The sequence below is a fragment of the Epargyreus clarus genome, unplaced genomic scaffold, assembly GCF_041222505.1.
Source record: "Epargyreus clarus isolate Ecla_fem2 unplaced genomic scaffold, WU_Ecla_fem_2.2 ptg000035l, whole genome shotgun sequence".
Taxonomy (NCBI): Eukaryota; Metazoa; Arthropoda; class Insecta; order Lepidoptera; family Hesperiidae; genus Epargyreus; species Epargyreus clarus.
Genome location: NW_027332240.1, coordinates 5042812 through 5061898, shown reverse-complemented (window position 1 = coordinate 5061898; position 19087 = coordinate 5042812). Strand labels below are relative to the sequence as shown.

At 34.2% G+C, this 19087-nt stretch overlaps 3 protein-coding genes and 2 long non-coding RNA genes across 5 annotated transcripts; 3 read left to right on the top strand and 2 right to left on the bottom strand.

The window, feature by feature from the left end:
• Positions 1-1423: 1423 nt before the first annotated feature.
• LOC140756383 (uncharacterized) lies at positions 1424-2643 on the top strand. Its single transcript, XR_012103885.1, has 3 exons — positions 1424-2062; positions 2160-2350; positions 2437-2643. It is a non-coding gene; the product is annotated as an uncharacterized LOC140756383 (long non-coding RNA).
• Positions 2644-2668: 25 nt separating this feature from the next.
• On the top strand, positions 2669-3516 carry LOC140756381 (uncharacterized). The gene is made up of 3 exons (XR_012103884.1): positions 2669-2801; positions 2947-3216; positions 3369-3516. It is a non-coding gene; the product is annotated as an uncharacterized LOC140756381 (long non-coding RNA).
• On the bottom strand, positions 3342-6205 carry LOC140756380 (uncharacterized). Its single transcript, XM_073091855.1, has 4 exons — positions 5654-6205; positions 5412-5544; positions 4609-4702; positions 3342-4278 (listed from the first exon to the last, which is right to left on the bottom strand). The coding sequence occupies exons 1-4, from the start codon at positions 5701-5703 to the stop codon at positions 3824-3826; spliced, it is 732 nt and encodes a 243-aa protein (XP_072947956.1). The 5' UTR covers positions 5704-6205; the 3' UTR covers positions 3342-3823.
• Positions 6206-6229: 24 nt separating this feature from the next.
• Positions 6230-7993, top strand: LOC140756379 (uncharacterized). Its single transcript, XM_073091854.1, has 2 exons — positions 6230-6512; positions 6663-7993. The coding sequence occupies exons 1-2, from the start codon at positions 6380-6382 to the stop codon at positions 7952-7954; spliced, it is 1425 nt and encodes a 474-aa protein (XP_072947955.1). The 5' UTR covers positions 6230-6379; the 3' UTR covers positions 7955-7993.
• A 3026-nt stretch (positions 7994-11019) lies between these two features.
• eIF2alpha (eukaryotic translation initiation factor 2 subunit alpha) lies at positions 11020-18986 on the bottom strand. Its single transcript, XM_073091939.1, has 7 exons — positions 18849-18986; positions 17662-17899; positions 16947-17175; positions 16172-16404; positions 15486-15601; positions 14878-14989; positions 11020-11658 (listed from the first exon to the last, which is right to left on the bottom strand). The coding sequence occupies exons 2-7, from the start codon at positions 17897-17899 to the stop codon at positions 11585-11587; spliced, it is 1002 nt and encodes a 333-aa protein (XP_072948040.1). The 5' UTR covers positions 18849-18986; the 3' UTR covers positions 11020-11584.
• Positions 18987-19087: the final 101 nt, after the last annotated feature.

Sequence of the window (19087 nt, the reverse complement as noted above, 5' to 3'; positions counted from 1 at the left end):
CTTGGAGTTCTTTCAGTTTATATGAGGCAATATTACTTTTTTTAAAATATTTCACAATGTCGCGACATTTTGTAATCAATAATGACAATTGCTCGTTATCTTTTAAACTATCCTGAACAACTAAATTCAAGGTGTGAGCCACACATGGATGATGTCTCTTCTGCAAAATATCTACAATGGCTTTCTTCATGTTACTAGCATTGTCCGTGGTGAAACATACGACTTTATTGTAAACACCCCATTTTTCAGCAAGTATTTTGTATATTATATCAGCCACATTTTGTGAAGTGTGTGACTCTACCATCTCCTCCGTAGCTAATGTCCTAGATTCTGCCTCGCCTTGGTATATATAATGCACAGTTAAAGTTATATAACTTTTATTGCTGTCAGACGTCCAAAGATCAGTAGTACATGCAACATGGTCTACTAGTTTTAGTTTTTCGATAAGCGCACTTTTAGACAATTCGTAATGTGTTGGTAATAACTTTTCAGAAAGAATTTTTCTTGAAGGCAAATTGTAGTCAGGGTTTAATTGGTACGAATATTTTCGAAAACCTTCATTTTCTACAATAGGTAGAGGCTGTAAATCGACACAAATCATGTTAACTAACTCTCTATCCACGTTAAGTGAATTTAAATTATGAGCATTTTTAGTTGTAAATTTCATTTGTAATTGTCTCTTACGTCTGGGAGCTTGGTCATCTTCATTAATGTCATTGTAATTAGTAGTTTCTTCATCAGGGGCACTGCTTTCACTATTATAAATTGAATCGGAAAATATCAAAGGATGCACCTTTTTAAAATGTTTTAGCAAATTGGTGGTGTTACCAAAATCAGAAAATACTTTATTGCACTCAGTACACTCCACTTTCTTGTTTTCCAATTTTTTAAAAAAGTTCCATATTTCAGCTTTTTTTTTCGGAGGCATAATTATTTATTTCTAATTAAAAATAACACAAACTACAAACAACAGCTTTAAAAACACAGTCCAAAATAGTATAAAGTCGAAACTTCGAAAGAATCAATCACATTTATAATTACGAAACGTTCTCGCTTACAAAACAAAAATGAACAAGTTGTAACTTGCACAGTTGTCGCCTATATTAGGTAGGTACCTCATACTCGATTCAGTATTCGAGTACCGTCAGTATTCGAGTCAGTGTACGAGTACCACTGGTACTCGAGTTAGTATTCGAGTACCACTGGTACTCGATTTAGTATTCGAGTACCACTGGTACTCGAGTTAGTATTCGAGTACCATTGGTACTCGAGTCACCACTTATTAGTACTCGAGTATGCGAGTTTATGTAAGTACTCGAGTACTGACTCGAGTCGACCTGACTCGGCACATCTCTAGTGTTTTCACGATTCATAACTCATGTAACTTCCGAAGTAATCCGAAGTTCACGTATCGTATTTCAGTGGGCCGAGTGTGAGTTTTATCAGGCATTTACTTTACTATCGCGTTTGCGTCTAAAAACTCAAATTGTATGAAATCTTAGTCAGCGCCTCTAGCGGAAAGTTACGAAAACAATAACTGCGAGTGCGAGTTTTATTTTGCATTTCGGTTAACGCAACTTATTTCGTCGTGACGTGATTTAACTTTTGATGTTAAGTATTTTGACGTTTGAGCATTCATTCGCGAGTGTGAGTTGTGTTTTGACAGTTTGTGTACGTAAACTCAACTATTTGTGTTAAGTATTTCATTCACTTGCATTTCATATAGTGAAACCGAGAGTTACGTATTTTAAGTTAAATTTGTTTTTTGTTTATTTTGTTTAAAATGAGTTTTTTCGTGTCGGATTTGTTGTTAAGGGGTAGAGCAACCCGTAGTTTTTTAGCCTGGAGGATGATATCGGTTGCTCAAGCGCAAGATCAACGAAATTATATGCGTAGGCAAAGAGCGTCTTTGCGAGCGTCTGTTAACGTCCTAGAAGATCTTAGTGATATAGAATTTAGAAATAGATATAGGTTGACGAAGGAAGCTTTCTTATCTTTATGCGAAGACCTACAAAATTTGACAAACTTGAAGTCTACACAACGTGTTAGTGTAGAGACAAAGGTAAATGTTTTTTTGCAGTAGATATATTTAAAAAACAATGGTTTCAAATACTACTAGATTTCTCACTTATAATATATAATATGACTTATTATTACAGGTTCTTGTTGCGTTATTTTTTTTTGCCACTGGCTCATATCAGAGACCGGTAGGGGTGGCCAAGGGTTTGTCGCAGAAAATGTGCAGTGTGTACATACACCAAGTGACTCAAGCACTCATACACCCAGCAATGTTACGGAAACATATAAATTTCCCTACCACCCCAGCTGCAAGACGAGTAGTTATTGATAAGTAAGTAGAAGTAAATATTTCCTACAAAAAAATCTTCATAATTTCACCTATTTTTGTTTTTAGGTTGATTATATTATTTGTTTCAGATTCTATGCCAAGTTTGGTTTACCTGGCATTGTTGGTTGTATTGATGGCAGTCACTTTAGAATATTTTCACCACCAACAGAAGAAGAGCAACTTTATTATTGCAGGAAACATTATCATTCGATCAATGTACAAATGGTAGGTATATGTATTTCTGGTAATAAAATTATATTAAACTTATTATCCCACAGGGTCAGTGAATCATATAAAACTCATTTATTTTCCAGATTTGTGAGTGATTGCCGTATTACAAATGTTAACGCGAAGTTTGGAGGTGCCAACCATGACTCATTTGTATGGGAAAATAGCAGTTTAAATAAATACATGCAATCGCTGCATCAAGGTGGTGAAATATGTTGGCTTTTAGGTAATTATTTTCATTTTTTTTTATTGTACATTACTCTCTTATTTGCTTTAAACTGTTAGTGAATTGGATGCATTTCAATTAAAAAACTATGGTAAAATGTTAAGCCAATAATGTATTGACACAATGCAATTTTTAAATATTACAGGAGATTCTGGCTATCCGCTTCGCCCATGGCTGATGACCCCATTTTTAAATGTACAGCCTAATACACCCCAGGCACTCTATAATCAAAAACATGGCACAGCCCGAGTGTGTATTGAAAATACATTTGGAAGGCTAAAAAATCGTTGGAGGTGCTTGAGCAAAGACAGAGTTTTGCACTATAAGCCTAAAAAATGTGCCCAAATCATTGAAGCGTGCTGTGTGCTCCATAATATGGCAATCGATTTTAATGTACCTGAACCGGATAATATTGGTAAATTTATTTATATTATAATAAACCCCTATTTTCTTATTATCCTTAGAATTGAAAAGATTTTGAAATTTATTCCCGAATGTGTAAATTACATGTAAAAAGTAGTAAGTAATACAATTCTGACATTACTTTATAAATATTTTATTTTATAGATAACACTGCCGAAGATGAACCAGTTGAAGTTATAGAAGATACAGGTGGAAGGTATGCAACAGATTTAATAAGAGGAAGAGCCTACAGAGATCGATTAGTATTAAGTTTTATACAGCATAGTGATTAAAAATATATTTTTTAAAATAACCTCCATATTTTAATTTTATTCCTTCATAAATATACTTTAAATAAACTAAGAACACATATCAAATAATCAAATCTTCTACTAAATTAACATAACAAAATAGAAATAATTAATAAAAATAATGATAACTGAATGATATCTATGCCAACTATATTTTTATATACATGTGATTATCTCAAATAAACTGTGAATTTTATGTTTATACAATTGAATCAAAATATGACTGTAATTAAGGATTCAGTTGACTGAATAAGAATTGCATACATAACAAAAATGTTATGAGCCAGGATCGATTTACATAAATAAGCTTCAGTCTTTGCAGAGTTTTGAATTACTTATTTTATGTAAAACATCCACAGCACTTGAGGCAATCTCTTGCCATTTTTGCTGTGTCTGCAACTCCAATTCCCGAATTCTTAATCGTTCCTTTTCTAATTTAATCTCCTCTGCATGTTCATGGATAAGCAACTCTCTCCATTCATCATCAGTATGGAGAAAGTTTTGTGCTACCCTATCCATAAGAGTTTGGGTCCTCCGGTGCCGTGGAGAACCAATGACCCTTCGGGATGTCCTTCTTCTCCAACCACGTGGGGTCTGACCCTGCTGTGCTGGGACTCTTGATGGTCCTGGTGGTGGGGTGTCACATACTGCCTCCACTACATGTGCTGCATCCATTACATTTTCCTCTTCCACTTGGGTGGGGGGCACTGAGGCAACTGTCATCTCTTGGGATAGTCCCGGCACATTCCAAGGCTCAAATGGATCTGTAAAAATAATGTTACATTATTGTACTGCTAAATAGCTAAGTATGAACTGAAGAGTGTGAATGTTACTGTACTTAATTGGAGCCTCTACTCTACTATTAGTACTATGAGTAGTGATTGATAGAAATATATGTTAGTTGCCAACCTGCTGCCAAATGTTTTCAAATCGCCTATAATTCCTGATGATAATAGTAAATGCAAACAAGATCACCGAAGAGACAGCTGTTGATTGTGGTCTATAATATATTTCTTCAATCCTATCATATAGGTAGGTAATAGTTTTATTGACAAAGCTTTTTTTGTTAAATATCCAACATTAAAGAACTTTACCTATGTTAATAATTGGGCTTTCCTCAGCTGGCTCAACAGCAGTATGTGGAGTTGGTGTTAACGTCAGAGTGCGGTCTGGGTCTTCATCTTGTGCCTGTTGTTATAAAAATATTATTTATTACATAATTGCAATAATATCATTATTTTTAGCTGATAAAAATATTAACTACCATTCCCTTTTATTGTACATATTTTTACACACAGAAGCAAAATAAACATAAACAAAATGGTGTAAACAAAGACTTCCTGAGATGACCATTTATTAAGTAGTATAGTAGTAATATATATAAGTCAGAGAACCACACCTGTACGTATAAGCCAGCTCCAACCACATCTGTAAACCCAGTAGCTGCTTGGACACCAATTATTTGCAAAACCCGGAGCTCCAGGTTGCTTAGCTTTGCCTGTAGCGCAGGCCCACCACCAGTACCAGAAGCTGCTCTATTTATCTTAGCAGACTTCTTTTTGGTGTTATTTTTTAAATCACTCCATACCTTAAACCCATGCATAAATTATAAATGTACTTTTATTTTTTTATAATATAGGAGTACCAAGCAAGCATGCAGTCCACCCAATGGCATGTGGCTACTACTGCCTATGAACAGCAGTAATCAACCCTAGATAGGCTTAGATATTACTACTTGAGGTCGGCCACAGACGCGCCGCCACCCCTGAGGACTAAGCTGGACCGCCTCGAAAAAATATGTACCTAATCCCAGAGCGCTTAATATTAAGTATGAATTAAAAAAATTAAGTAGAAGTCAAGCCAATCATGTGTAATCAAATTAATAAATTATGCTCACCTTTTTCCACTTCTCAGTCCCTTTACTTCCTCCTGTGGGATCACCGTTTAAAAGATGGGTGAGCTCTTCCCATTTTCTTATATTTGTTATCCTTCCTTGTGGGGTTTTTTGTGGTTTGTTTAAATCACCATGTCTTAAACAAAATACAGTTTAAATTAATTGCTTGTGCATACGATGACGCTCCGCATGAATATTATTATGGATTCGAAAACAATGCAAATAAAGAATTACTTCATACTCACTCTGCCATATAGTTCACCAACATTTCAAATTGAGTCGCACTTGTTTTCATTGTTATATACCTATATTACAATCAAAACTACAAAAGAATGCAACAGGTTGTTCCTATGCACGCCAAATCACTTGCAAAAAACAAGCTTGGTGACGCACGACGCTGCTTTGTTTATGTTTTATTCCCGTTTCTTTTACTCGTAGGGTTAAAAGTGAAATAGTGCTATTCTGACGTTAACATAAAGCATACAATTTTAAGTGACGCTTATCTTCCTCGTAGAACATGTGTTAAGATTGACTTTTTGGTTTGGTTACTTATTCCGAAAATAATACGAACAAATGAAGAAATACATGAGTTACATGCTTTTCAAATGTAACGGAAGAACTATTTAATTTGTTTGGGTTACTGTCGGCGAAAAAACTGGCGCTTCGCCGACACTCAAGTTTGACAACATAACAAAAAGATGCGTACTAATTTCGAAGTGAGCATACCAAATTTTTTTTCGACAACATTTTGATAACTCGCACTCGCTATTGACATGCTTACTGTCAACCTTGAGTTAACTCATTAACGTGATGGTGAAGTTATAGTGCCACCAACTTTTCTGTTCAGTAGACAAATCTGGAACTAAAACAAAGCCGACCGCCATTTTGAAATGTCATTCCGCTGTCAATTCTTTGAAGTGTGAGTGCTCTTTGTTTTTCGATTCGAATATAATTGTAATAAGTGATTAAAAATGCCTAAGCCTCTCAAAAGTGATGCACGGGTCATTATTTTAAAGGTTTTAGATTTCATGAGGGAAGAAAAACGCCTGCTAGCTCCGAAAATACCGTTTGAGAAAGTGACAGAACGCGTCGCAGCTGCGACAGGTTAGTGTTGCTATGAAGTGTTGATAGTTAATTAATATAAAGTCCCGCGTAAATATTTCAGTTATTTTATTTTACTTAGTTAAAGTGTCACTGAGTATTTTTGGTAGTAAATGTTTTTTTATACTTCATGTATTTATATTTTTGCTACAGGAGTAAGCGAACGATTTGTTTACAAGCTCATGAATGAAAAGAAAAAAGCTGAAGAAAGTAATGTCAAACTATCTACTCCCGGTAAGAATAGAGAAAGAAAAACAGGAAAATTGGACATTGATGATTTTGACATTGGCGTCATACGGAGAAAAATTCATGAATTTTATTCATTTAGGAAAGAAATTCTGACTATACCAAAATTATTAAACATACTTAGAGAAGAAATTGATTTCTCTGCAAAACGTGAAACACTTAGAAAACTGCTGCATAAAATAGGATTTCGTTTTAAAAAAACTAAAACAAATAGAAAAGTGCTATGTGAGCGTAATGACATAACTGCGTGGAGGGCTGCATACTTACAAAAAATTCGTGAGAATGAGTCTGGAGAAAAAAAACCCGTCGTTTATTTAGATGAGACCTATATACACTCATCTCACTCAACTGACAAATGTTGGCAAGGCCCAGATGTTGAAGGTGATTTGGAGCCAGTATCAAAAGGGAATAGGTGGATTATAGTTCATGCAGGAGGCGAAGAAGGTTTTGTAGAGAATGCTCTTCTTGTGTTTAAATCAAACACTAAGAGCGGTGACTACCATGATGAAATGAATAATGATAATTTTAAAAGATGGACTATTAAGAAATTGCTGCCGAACCTGCATAAGCATACTCTTATAGTGATGGACAATGCCCCCTATCACAGCATTTGTGTTAATAAATGTCCCAATTCAAACCACACTAAGGCTGTCATGCAATTGTGGCTGAGGGAGAGAGATATAGAATTTTCTGAGCAAATGACGAAACCTCAACTGCAAGAATTAATAAAGCGTAATACACCAGCTCCTGAATATGAAATAGATAATCTATTAAAAAGTCATGGCCATTCTGTTCTCAGGTTACCGCCATACCACTGTGATTTGAACCCAATCGAGATGGTTTGGAGTTCAATGAAGAGAAATGTCGCTGAGCGAAATGTTGGTAAATCTAGTGCTGAAATGCCCCAGTTAATTCAGAATGCATTCGATAAAATAACAAAAGAAGAGTGGAAAAACCATTGTCACCACGTAAAAAGAATTGAAGAAAAATACAGGAACAATGATGGATATTTAGAAGAACCATTCATTATTAAGTTGCATAGTGATAGCGAAAGCGATTCAAGTGACTCTGATGACGAATTATGTAAATCACTTGGCACAGGCACCTCAGGCCCATCGTCATTATTTCGCTCAGGGATGTCTGGTGTGGAGCCCCTCGAAGTTAGAGATCATGACCATAATTATTTTTATAAAATATAAATTTTATTTTTATAAAATATAAATAATTATAGTTAATAATTCTGGACTTTTTATTTTTCCTGTCCTAGAATATCATTTAAGAATTAAAATTTGACGTTATTAACCTAATTCTTTTTTTTAGGATGTTTACGAAGGTTATTTATCTTTTTAAATATTTTTTACATATTTTATCTAGTAAAAATCATAGGTCTCAAAGTTGTTGAGCTCCCTCTTCAGTAGGCAAATATAATTATATGGTAACATTGGACGCTGCACTAGCGACCCTGTCAACTGAACAGATAAGTTGGTGGCACTATAATTGATTTTATTTGTCAAACTCACACTCGGCCTACAGTTACCACAAACCTATAATTACAGTATTTAAGAATGATATTATAATTCAAAGTGAAAGAAATCAATCATCATAAAATTGGATTTGTATAAATTGAACACAATTATTATTATTATTATTATTTATATTATTTTGTAACATACTTTATGTAATACGCATTATTGAAGTAATATAAATAATCCGAATAATTACAGATATATGTTTGTTTCTCTTATCATTTTAGCAGATGCGTTCATTTACCCTTTTTTCTATTCGATATATATCATAATTATCGTTCGTAAGGAGTAAACTCCAATCGTGCGTCGTAGCTGACACACACACACTTTTTTTTCTTGTTAGGAGTGAGTAATCTTTACTAATCTATGATTCCAGACGACGTTTATTGCCAATTGCGGTACGCTATTACCTTCAGTTAGCTACTGCGTGGCCCTTATTACCAGGAGGATGCGAATTTAATTATACCTCTCCAAATTAGAACTATCGATAATTCTTGTATCGATTGTGTCCTATCACTAACCGTAACTCGTAATTTATAAACGAATTACTTTCTTAATCTCAGTGCATGGTTGAATTCATGGATCAAGAAAAGCTATTCGATGTTCCGTGCTTGCATCGGTTTAGAGATAGATTAGACAAATTGAGTTGTAAATAAAATTGTAAGCCACCTTGAGTAAAGGCGTTTGTACCTTACATTTTTCGCGACACACTTACCTACTACCCATAAGTAACCAGAACCACAGTATCGAATATCGATACTTTTCTTTCTAATAGAAAGTTTCTAATCGATAAATCAATACCGTGACGGGTTTTTTGTCCCTAACTGTTTATACATTTATTAGACTGGCAATCACATCCTTCAAACCGAAACACAGCAGTTTGCCTGCTATTTCACGGAAGAAATAGATGTGACGGTGGTACCTACCCAGACGAACCCCCGAAGGGATTCTACCACCAACTTACAAAATACTTTCCACGGTATTTATACAGCCCAGGCGAACATCTTAACACCGTGATTCAGGGAATCGAGAGAGATTTGAGCAGTGACATCTAGCCAAGTGATAAGGAACTAAATAGTCGGTTTTCTGTCATAAAGCGACGCAGGCGCAGCTCAGTGACCACAACAAGTGTATCATCTATGGACCACAATGCTGAACACAGAATAACGCAGCGTAGACATATTCATTGACAATTTTTTACCGCATCTTCTCAGTTTAGATTTAGGTCGTGTAGAGATCCGGTAGTATTTTTTTATATGGGAGTAGCAGACGAGCACGCAGTCCACCTGATGGTAAGTTGCTACTGCTGCCCATGGACATCTATAATCGACCCCAGATAGGAATAAGGAAGATACCAGATAGGAGATAGGAATTGAGAATGACAATTTGTAAATTGCCACACCGTCTGTTGTACACGAGGGTATGCACAATGCACATACAGCCGTCCTTCCCGGGATTGCTGATCGGGCGGTTTGAGCTCCCACTCTCGCCGCTAGAAACCCCGGAAGCCCCTTTTAGTCGCCTCTTACGACAGGCAGGGGATACCGTAGCCCTTTTCTGGTCCCGGAACTACAGGGACAAAATTTTAGGTCTACAAGATAAATATTAGGCATTTCAGTTTCTGATTTAAATAAGATAAAGAAAGAAATAATAATATTCACTATAGTATTTATTAGTTATCAATTTCCACACTTTATATTTGTTTGTCTTTATTGTTGACACGACAGTCAACTAGTGTTAGACCTGTTCACAGTTGCTCAAACTGGGCTACCCGAACCCCTTGGGGTACGTCAGTTAATCGTACGGGGAAACGATTTAGAATCGCTTTACTTTAGAAGATACAATGAAATTAATTTTATCCTAAATAAAAACTCGTTAGACCAATATCTATTAGTGTTTATTTAATTTCTAAAGTATTTATTTTTTAATCCTAAAGACAATTTTTAAAGGAGTTCTTATGTAATTTTAACAGACACGTGGAACTAAAGTTTGAGAAACCTTAGTATAAATGGATTATCGATAAGTAACGATGCTTCACTAATCTAAATTTGTTAAGTTTTTCTTTACAATATTATATTTTATGTGTTATTTACAAGTGGTTTTGTAGTAACATAAGCTTACGCATAATAAGTAGTACTTACAGATGAGTTTTGAAATAAAATGCCTTATGCCGTAAGCTAATAAACTTATATTAAAGGATTAACTTTTACTATGCAAGCATCTTATTTATTTTATTTTTTATTAAGTTTTTGTTCGACTTCCGTTTTTGGTTAGAGTATGTGCGGGTCAAATTTGCAACCGAATATTTAACAAATTTATCCCAATCGATTAAACCGAAATTTTGCAGATCATTTGTTTTATATACACCTCCATGGTATTTTATCTAATTATAGGGATTAAAAAAAAATATGACGTTACTAAAATCTTATTTTTTTCATATAAATTTATTTTACACTATAAAGGAAGCAAACCTGATAGTAAGTGGCAATTGTCATCCATGGACATTTTCAAACCAAGATAAGATTAGAGTCCTACCTGCGATCAGATCGTAGCTCAGTATAGATGCATTGTTAACCCTGAAGGCTAAGTTGGAAGTCTTATCAGTCTTACCATTACCACGCCCTTCAAACCAAATCACAACTAAATATGTACTAATCCACACTAAATATGTAACTGTAAAAAAATCGATATTATTTTAAATAGCATGGAAAATTTAAGGTATAAGAAAAACAAATATATTTGTATAAAACAGGTGTATATTTTAGTAGTCCGAAGATTTAGTATACTATGGCGGTGGAAAGCAAAGTGACGTAAGCACCTTTAAAGAAAACAGATATGCGTTGGTAATTTCGATAATTCATAAATTCAATACATTCAACATACAAAAATAAATTGCACAATTGTAAAGTGGCATAGCACTCTTTTTACCACGCTTTTATTAGCTTGGGTTGTATGTATGTATGTACGTATGTATGTATGTACGTATGCAACGGAATCTTTGAACTCGATTTTTACCCACTTTGGACGGTCCCATTATTTTAAAATTTTGAATATTTATCAAGAACCAATAACAATACATGATTTTAATAATTTCGTCCAATTCTAATTTGGTTATCAGGATCGTCAGGATTAACGTTTTTCCTTGTAAAATTTTAGCTAGTCTTAAGTTTTTAAACTATAATTATTTCTTTGTCTTACCACACATTTATTTATTTTGTTTATTGGCACTAAAAGTTACATAACTTTGCTTTCCACCACCTAACATTTGTTTATATAGTTTGCGTTGTAAATGTTTATAATTATTTAGTTGTCTTCTTCTTCATCAGACGCGCCGTTCTGTTGAGGTTGATCTTCATCCATACCAGCATCACCCATACCTTTAAACAAAATATATTTATGAAATCAAAATCGATATAATACTATTCGTAGCTTGACTAGTATGTATGTATGAACCTAGGTATGTACAGAATCTTTGAACTTGATTTTTACTATGATGCGCCGAATATTCGTTTGGTATTCGGTATTCGGCATCATTTTTGCCATTTGTATTCGGCCGAATTATTCGGTTTTATTGCCGAATATATTCGGTTCGAGTATTTCTGTTTTCTTGTATACACGACATGGTACAGGACTAAAACACAAAACTTCTTATATAAGATTTACGTTACATTATAAGTCAAACTCAAATCCTATGAAGAATATGTTGAATGAACCTAAAAAATAAAGCAATTAAACTTCAAATCTACATTTTCTTTTGAAACCTCAAGTCAACACATTTATTACTTAATCTATAGTTAGTATAGTCAACATTTATTTTAAACCTAAAATCAGTAATCATTTTTAAAACTCAAATCAACATTTTAAAGTGTGAATGAACACACATAACTGGCAAATTGACAATAAAGAAATGGTTAACCGAATAATTCGGCCGAATATTCGGTTCGGTAAAGGTTAAACCGAATATTATTCGGTTATTCGGTGAAACCACTATTCGGCGCATCTCTAATTTTTACCTACTTTGAACAGTCAGATCATTGATCTATAACTAAAGATTCGCCACAAGCGGGCAAAACTTGAAACATACAAAATACGGCAAGTGGTGTAAAACGAAGCCAAGTCCAGTCGCTCTCGCGCGGCGTAGTAATACACACGAATGTTACTGAACACGTTAAACGTCATTATTTTGAATTTAAAGCCTCAAAATGCCTTCTTGTGCAATGCGTAAATGCAAAAATTATGCTCGAAATAGAAACAAACTTCATGGAATCACCTATCACACGTAAATGAAGAGAAATTATTAAATTTTGTTTATTTTTCGTGTTCGATCCGCCATGATTACGTGAGTAACCAGAAAGAGACAAAGTATGTTTTTGTCAATGAAAGTGATAAAGACGCAAAATGCATGGTCATAGATCAACAGAACAGAAGTGACATTTTATTGAATCTGACGATGTTCATATGTCGTGTGTTATAGTTTAAGATCCCACTGCTTAATTTTTATATTAGTGTGTTTTTAGTCAAAATATAACATTTTATGGTTTATTTTAATAAAATAAAATCGATATATGGGAAATTCTGTATCCTAATCTTTAAATTTCCTTCGATACCTGTGGTAAATAATAAAAAATATTACCATAAAATTTATATAGGATAGTATACGGTATTTTAAAATTTCTTTAATTGAATAAATATTTCAATCATTAAGGTCGTATTTCTTCCTTAACCTAAACATAATTTAATAAACAATCTTTGTATAGCCAGAAATTAATCCTAAAAAAACACGGTAAAATTAGAATCTTATATATAAAATTCTCATGTCACAATGTTAGTTACTCTGTACCTACTCCTGCGAAACGGCTTTACTGATTTTCACCAAAATTTATACGCATATTCAGTAAGTCTGAGAATTGGCTACTATCTATTTCTCATATCTCTTAAGTGATAAGGGTTGTTCACCCTTAACATTTTTTTTATTTATATGGCAACACAATGTTTGCTGGGTCAGCTAGTACATTTATAAAATTTACACAACTTTGCAATTAATGGTCGTGTGTAAAATAAAACTTGAAATTGAAATTAGCCACAAACGGCTTAATAGTAAGTTCTTTTTTGAATTCTTGACAAATTAAAAACATTTTTAGAGAAAATTTACGAATAAATAACTAATACTGCGTAATTTACATAATAAATAAATAATTATTTCAAATATTTTAGAGACATTTTAGCACGGAGACGTGGGAAAACTTTTTACGCAACTATTTCAATTCTCAAAACTGGGTAAATTTAGTGAGTAATAATAGTGAGTAATATTTACTAATCTATGATAATAAATATAAACAATTTTTAAATCGTATATTTTAAACCAGTCGATACATCTGTATAGATACATTCTTTCAAATTATATTTTTATATAATAATAATTTATTTAGTTAAACTGTACTATAACATTTCTACGTAAACGACATACTAAAACTATTATCGACAGTTTTGGACATTTTTTACCTTCTGTTTCATTATTTCTTTGTCTTTGACAAGCATGCGGATCAATGGGAAAGCCACCATACGTCCCGTTTTTACGGGACAGTCCCTTTTTTCGATGCTTCGTGCCGTTGTCTCCGAAATGAACCGTTGCCATTGTCAATTAAGTAACAGTAAATAGTATAATTGTGGAAAAAAAAACATGGGGTGCTCCATTTATCAGTTTTCATAAAGCGCCCCACATTTTTTGCACAATTATACTATTTACTGTTCCTTAAATGATACCTATATTGAAAATTATTTTCTACTTTTTAGATAATTTTATCATAAAAGCGTGTTTTTTATTATTTTTAACTATATTTTTTCAAGTAAAAAGTATTTGACATAAAAAAAATCGATGTCCCGTTTTGACTGAAGTAATCATTGGTCACTATATTCCATGGTCAATATTTACGTTTGCGTACACTTAAACGCAAGGTCAAACACTAGTTGTCTTTTTTTATCACATTGTTCTAATAGCTCTGTCCCTTATAGAACATTTGTCTATGTAGTTAAAGGTAAGTAAATTAAAAAACATGCATGTGTGCTATCAAAGCAGTTTCGCTCAAGTTTTCTCTTAAGTTAGTGGGCGTATAACGTGTCTAGTATAAAATGTCATTGAGTCAGATTAATACAAAATTTTGAACAATTATCAAGAACAGATTCATGCGTACAGATACACGATTTTAATAATTTTGTCCCATTGTCTTCATTAGGATCGCTAGGAACGATTTTTCAGATGCGATTTAGCGTCGTTTTATTAGTTTTTAAACTATATTTTTATTGGAGTTAAATATAGGCTCACCTTACCATGACAGGTCCACCTTACCTAAAATACTTTGAGAGGTGATTCTGATACACAATTATGTAAATAATAAAACAGTTGATGATGATGTAATAAATTGTTGATGTTTATTTATTTACTTACTCTTTATTGACCATGTTAAAAACAATGTGGTGCAAAAGGTGGACTGAATGCTAAATAGCATTTTCTCCCAGTCAACCTTAGGGATGTGCAGAAAAATTAAAGGCTGGTGTTTAAAAAGGTGTAATTAAAAAGATGATGATGATGATGATACCTTGGTCCTCATCCTCGTCCGCGGAGTCGCCGGCCACCTCCGCGTTCTCGGCCTCCGCCCGCTCCATCTGCCGCGCCAGCTCCGCTTCATCGGTTGCTGTTACTACCTTCGGCTGGAAGACACAATGGTGGGTTATGATGGTGCGGTCCCGGGTTCGATATCCAGTTAGGCAAACACGTTATTTATGAATTTTAAGGGTTCAAAATTCGTGTTTCTATTTCATGTTTGCTAGTTACCCTCTTTTTTTTGTCGACCCGCGTGACAGAGCGGTTACCATAGAGGTTAGGCGCGCAAAGGGTTCCGGGTTCTATCCCCGGCTACACAGATATCTAATTGATAAATTTAGATTCATGTTTTGGATTCTAATCCTATTGTAGGACTCTATATTTGGAAAGCGTCTTAAAACTAAAACTTTCATAACTTATCTACCAAACCGTTTGTCATGAATACACGTTGTTAGGGATCCAGAAAAGGGTATAGGGTACATTTTATCCCGAAGAAAGTTGTATTCTCGGGAGCTAAGTAATAACAGTCGTCGACCTTTGATTGCGAGCAAGTTGCGTGTAAAATCTAGTTCGTAATAAATGTAATAATATATGAAAACTTACCGCCATCTGTACATTGAACACACCACCTGAGGCGGTTATGGTGTCGTTAATTTTGTCGATGGCATCCTGCAACGCTTTGAGGCCGTCCGTTTTCTCTGGCGTAGATGTGGTCATGACTGGTAATTAAAATTATAAAAATTACCACAAAATTTGCCTAAAGTATAATAATTCAGTAACCTAGTGTTTTTTCATGAATACACAACGACAAGTGGTTTGGTTTTAAATACATAAGATTACTTCCATTCTAAAGATCAAAATAATTTGTTGTCAGCCCATTATTGTCCTACTGCTGGGCACGCGCTAGGTTGCTAATATCTAACACGCATATAATTTTGAAGTCAAAGGTAAGTGACAGGGATCTTACATTGGACCCTCCCGAGTAAAAGCCCAAGCTTACACTACAGTGCTCTCATATTACTGTATTTGATAACTTTTAATGTCACAAACAACATGAACTAAAAACTTAAAGTACATAAACTTTATTAACTGTAAATACACTGTACTGTAATAACTGTAAAACATATATACTAATAGTTATAAACTAATTATATGTGGTAGCACAATTCGCATTTGGCCAACGCAATGACCTATCCTTCTCATTCTGAGAGTAGATCCACGCCCCGCTGTGCGACAGTAATCGATTGATGATGTAATAATAATTAAAACAATAGTACAATAATATTTACCATACAAAGGTGGTGCTATCAGATTGATCTTAATAGGCATCTCAACTGTAGACAACGAGAGGCCAGCCTTCAAAGCCGCCTTCACAGCATCAATGCCCTCATATCCGTAGCACGCACACTCAATATCTGCTCTGATCTTCACAGCTTGGGACGTCAGCTTCCGTTTTATATTCGCTAGGAGCACCTCCTTTGTTTTCTCATCGAGACCGCATTCATTCAAGACTGATGGATCACTGCAATGAATAAATAAGCTGTCTTTAACAAGCTCTAAGTTGATTTACATACGCTTTTTCAAACAGGTGTATAGTGTAAAATAAACTGCATCTTTAACAAAGGCGATATATAGGAAAGGTGCTTCAAGATTCATAGTGGACTGTCACAAGTTTCTCTTTAATAAAAACCAATGTGTCTTTAATAATAACACTATTGTGTTGTACGTTGAAGGGTGTGAAAAAGGAGATGTGTTTATTTGAGGTGTTTCAACTTAGTCCTCAGGGAGACATAAATGGTCGACCCCAAGGAGTTTATCTTATCTGCGGTTAATTACAGATGTCCTATGGGCTGCAGTAGATATCACCATTAGGTGGACTGCATGCAGTGAATTTACTACTTCTATGCTATATAAAAAATATACTTACTTCACAAGTTTCTTTATAATGAGCATACAACAATATTTTTTTGGCTTTTCCTACTTTCTTCTTTTTCCATCGAAATGTTGCATAGTATTATTAATTGGTGCAATTAAAACAATAATTAATTCAACAGTAAAACTCACACAGCAGCTTGCTTAAAGAAATCATACGCGGACGCCTTCTTTTTGTACTTCTCCTCGAAGAGCCAGGCAGTCCTTGTGTAGAGGTCCTCCAGCTGCTCCGAGCTCTCGAAGTGCAGGAGTTCTGCCACGTGCCGGAGGATGGAGTTCACTGCTTTCGCTTTAGCGTACCTCTCTGTGCATTTATCTATGTCCTCGGCTGAGACACGACGTTTAGATAGATCGATGTAGCCTGCAAATTGAAGCATGTTGTTGTTTATCTTCACTTTTAGGGTTACGTATCGAAAGGGTAAAAATGGAACCCTATTACTAAGACTGCAGTCTGTCTGTCTGTCACAATGCTCTATTTTTACCGTATTAGACACTTTTTAGATTTTTTAGACACTTATTTGAAATTTTTACAAAGGATGTATAAGGGTGGTCGTAATAACAACAAATACTAAAAATAAAAAAAATGAAAATTTTTAAACGTTTTTCGCTTTATCTATTGAACCGTAATGAATAGACAGTTTAAATTTTCACAATGCATGCACTTGAATGACTGCTAAAAATATAAAAATATGAGATTATTACTACCAATAATCTCATATTTTTATATTTTAATCCTCTGTGACCGAGTTCGACTTACATTTGGCTAATTGTTTTTCTTGTAACTTGTTTACAAGGTGTTTTGGTATAAGCATACATAAAACTGTCATAAAGTATAAATTTCCGTTACCTTTTTCTTTATCAACCCTGATAACAACAACAGGTTCTGTCTTGCCCACTCTGATAAGTTTGTTGATGGATCTAATACGTCTCCGGGACAACTCGGACAACAATATCATGCCCTCGATGTTGTTGTATTCCAGCAGATGGACGTACGCGCCCATCTCGGCTATGGACCGCACGTTCACCATCACTACATCCTCCACTTCGGGATACTTCTCCTGGTAGAACCTACATGATAACGGCATCTGGAAATTGGGTGTATATCAAATAAAAATTTGCACCTTTGCATGGAATGTTATTAAAGTCATTTGTATCAGTTATCAATGTGTGCATAAATAAATAAATAATTAAGAATATCACATAATATGAAAGAATGTGAAATAATGAAATAATAAATATTCAACATTATCCATCGATTAATATAATGACAATTAACAATTCCATTACCTGAAGACTACATATGTAACAATATATGTTTGTCATTTATTGTTTACAAATTGAGAATGTGCATAATTTTTATTATTATAATTTGTGATTTGCTATTATGAAAGTTGTGTGAAATTGACATCTTGTGTAACCTTTCTACTCAAATCAGTCAAACAGTTTGAGTAGAAAGGTTTGCATGCTAGCTAGCTTACATGAGACAACTATGTAAGTCTTCAGGAGTGGAAACTTAGTTCTGGGATAATAATATGTTTTTGTCTATCTGATGTTAAGGAGCCACTGCCACCCATAGACATGTGTAACCAACCCCTGGTAGGATTGAAGTCCTGTAGAGTTTAGATGTATAACACAGGCTTGGCAATCCCTGAGGACTAAGTTGGAGTGCACAAGAACAGGTGAAAGAGCTGCCTCCCGAGTCTAAAAGTGTAACAGGGCTCTGGAGTCTAACCTCCAAAGTAGTTCGTAAACTAAACCAGTTCGTAAGCTTTATGCTGCTGTGGCTAAGTTAACTACACAAGTTTTTTTATATACCAGTAGTCAACTTAATATTGACCTAATTTACATAATCCCTATACTATTTGTTAGGATATCTTAAGACAAGAAAATTAAGATCATCTCACTTTAATTTCACTAAACAACGCAAAGAAATTGCAACAAAATGTGATTTCAACGATTGCACACCAAATAACCTATAACTGTTTGAAACTAAACTAGTACGCAACTAAAATGCTGTGTTAAAGTAATTCTTACCTTGTTTTATGTAATAACAACTTTATATAGATATTTTAGAAGTTTTTAATTTTATGATGAAATCAAATTGTTCACGTTGACCGTCTATGACCGATGACAATTGACAACCATAGACATTTTTTATAGTTTATACAAGTTTATCTTTGGGCATACGTTATAAATATTATACTGCCAATATATGCAATAAAGAAGCAGAAATGAGAAAGAGAAAAATAGGGTATGAATGCTTTTATAATTTC

Coding starts and splice junctions, on each gene's coding strand:
- LOC140756380 (XM_073091855.1), bottom strand. CDS start 5,703: ATGAAAACAAGTGCGACTCAATTTGAAATGTTGGTGAACTATATGGCA. Junction 5,545..5,653: donor TTGGTGAACTATATGGCAGA/GTGAGTATGAAG, acceptor ATTTTGTTTAAG/ACATGGTGATTTAAACAAAC. Junction 4,703..5,411: donor GGACTGAGAAGTGGAAAAAG/GTGAGCATAATT, acceptor TTATAACAACAG/GCACAAGATGAAGACCCAGA.
- LOC140756379 (XM_073091854.1), top strand. CDS start 6,380: ATGCCTAAGCCTCTCAAAAGTGATGCACGGGTCATTATTTTAAAGGTT. Junction 6,513..6,662: donor ACGCGTCGCAGCTGCGACAG/GTTAGTGTTGCT, acceptor TTTTTGCTACAG/GAGTAAGCGAACGATTTGTT.
- eIF2alpha (XM_073091939.1), bottom strand. CDS start 17,899: ATGCCGTTATCATGTAGGTTCTACCAGGAGAAGTATCCCGAAGTGGAG. Junction 17,176..17,661: donor CAGGGTTGATAAAGAAAAAG/GTAACGGAAATT, acceptor TTCAATTTGCAG/GCTACATCGATCTATCTAAA. Junction 16,405..16,946: donor TTCTTTAAGCAAGCTGCTGT/GTGAGTTTTACT, acceptor TATTCATTGCAG/TGATCCATCAGTCTTGAATG.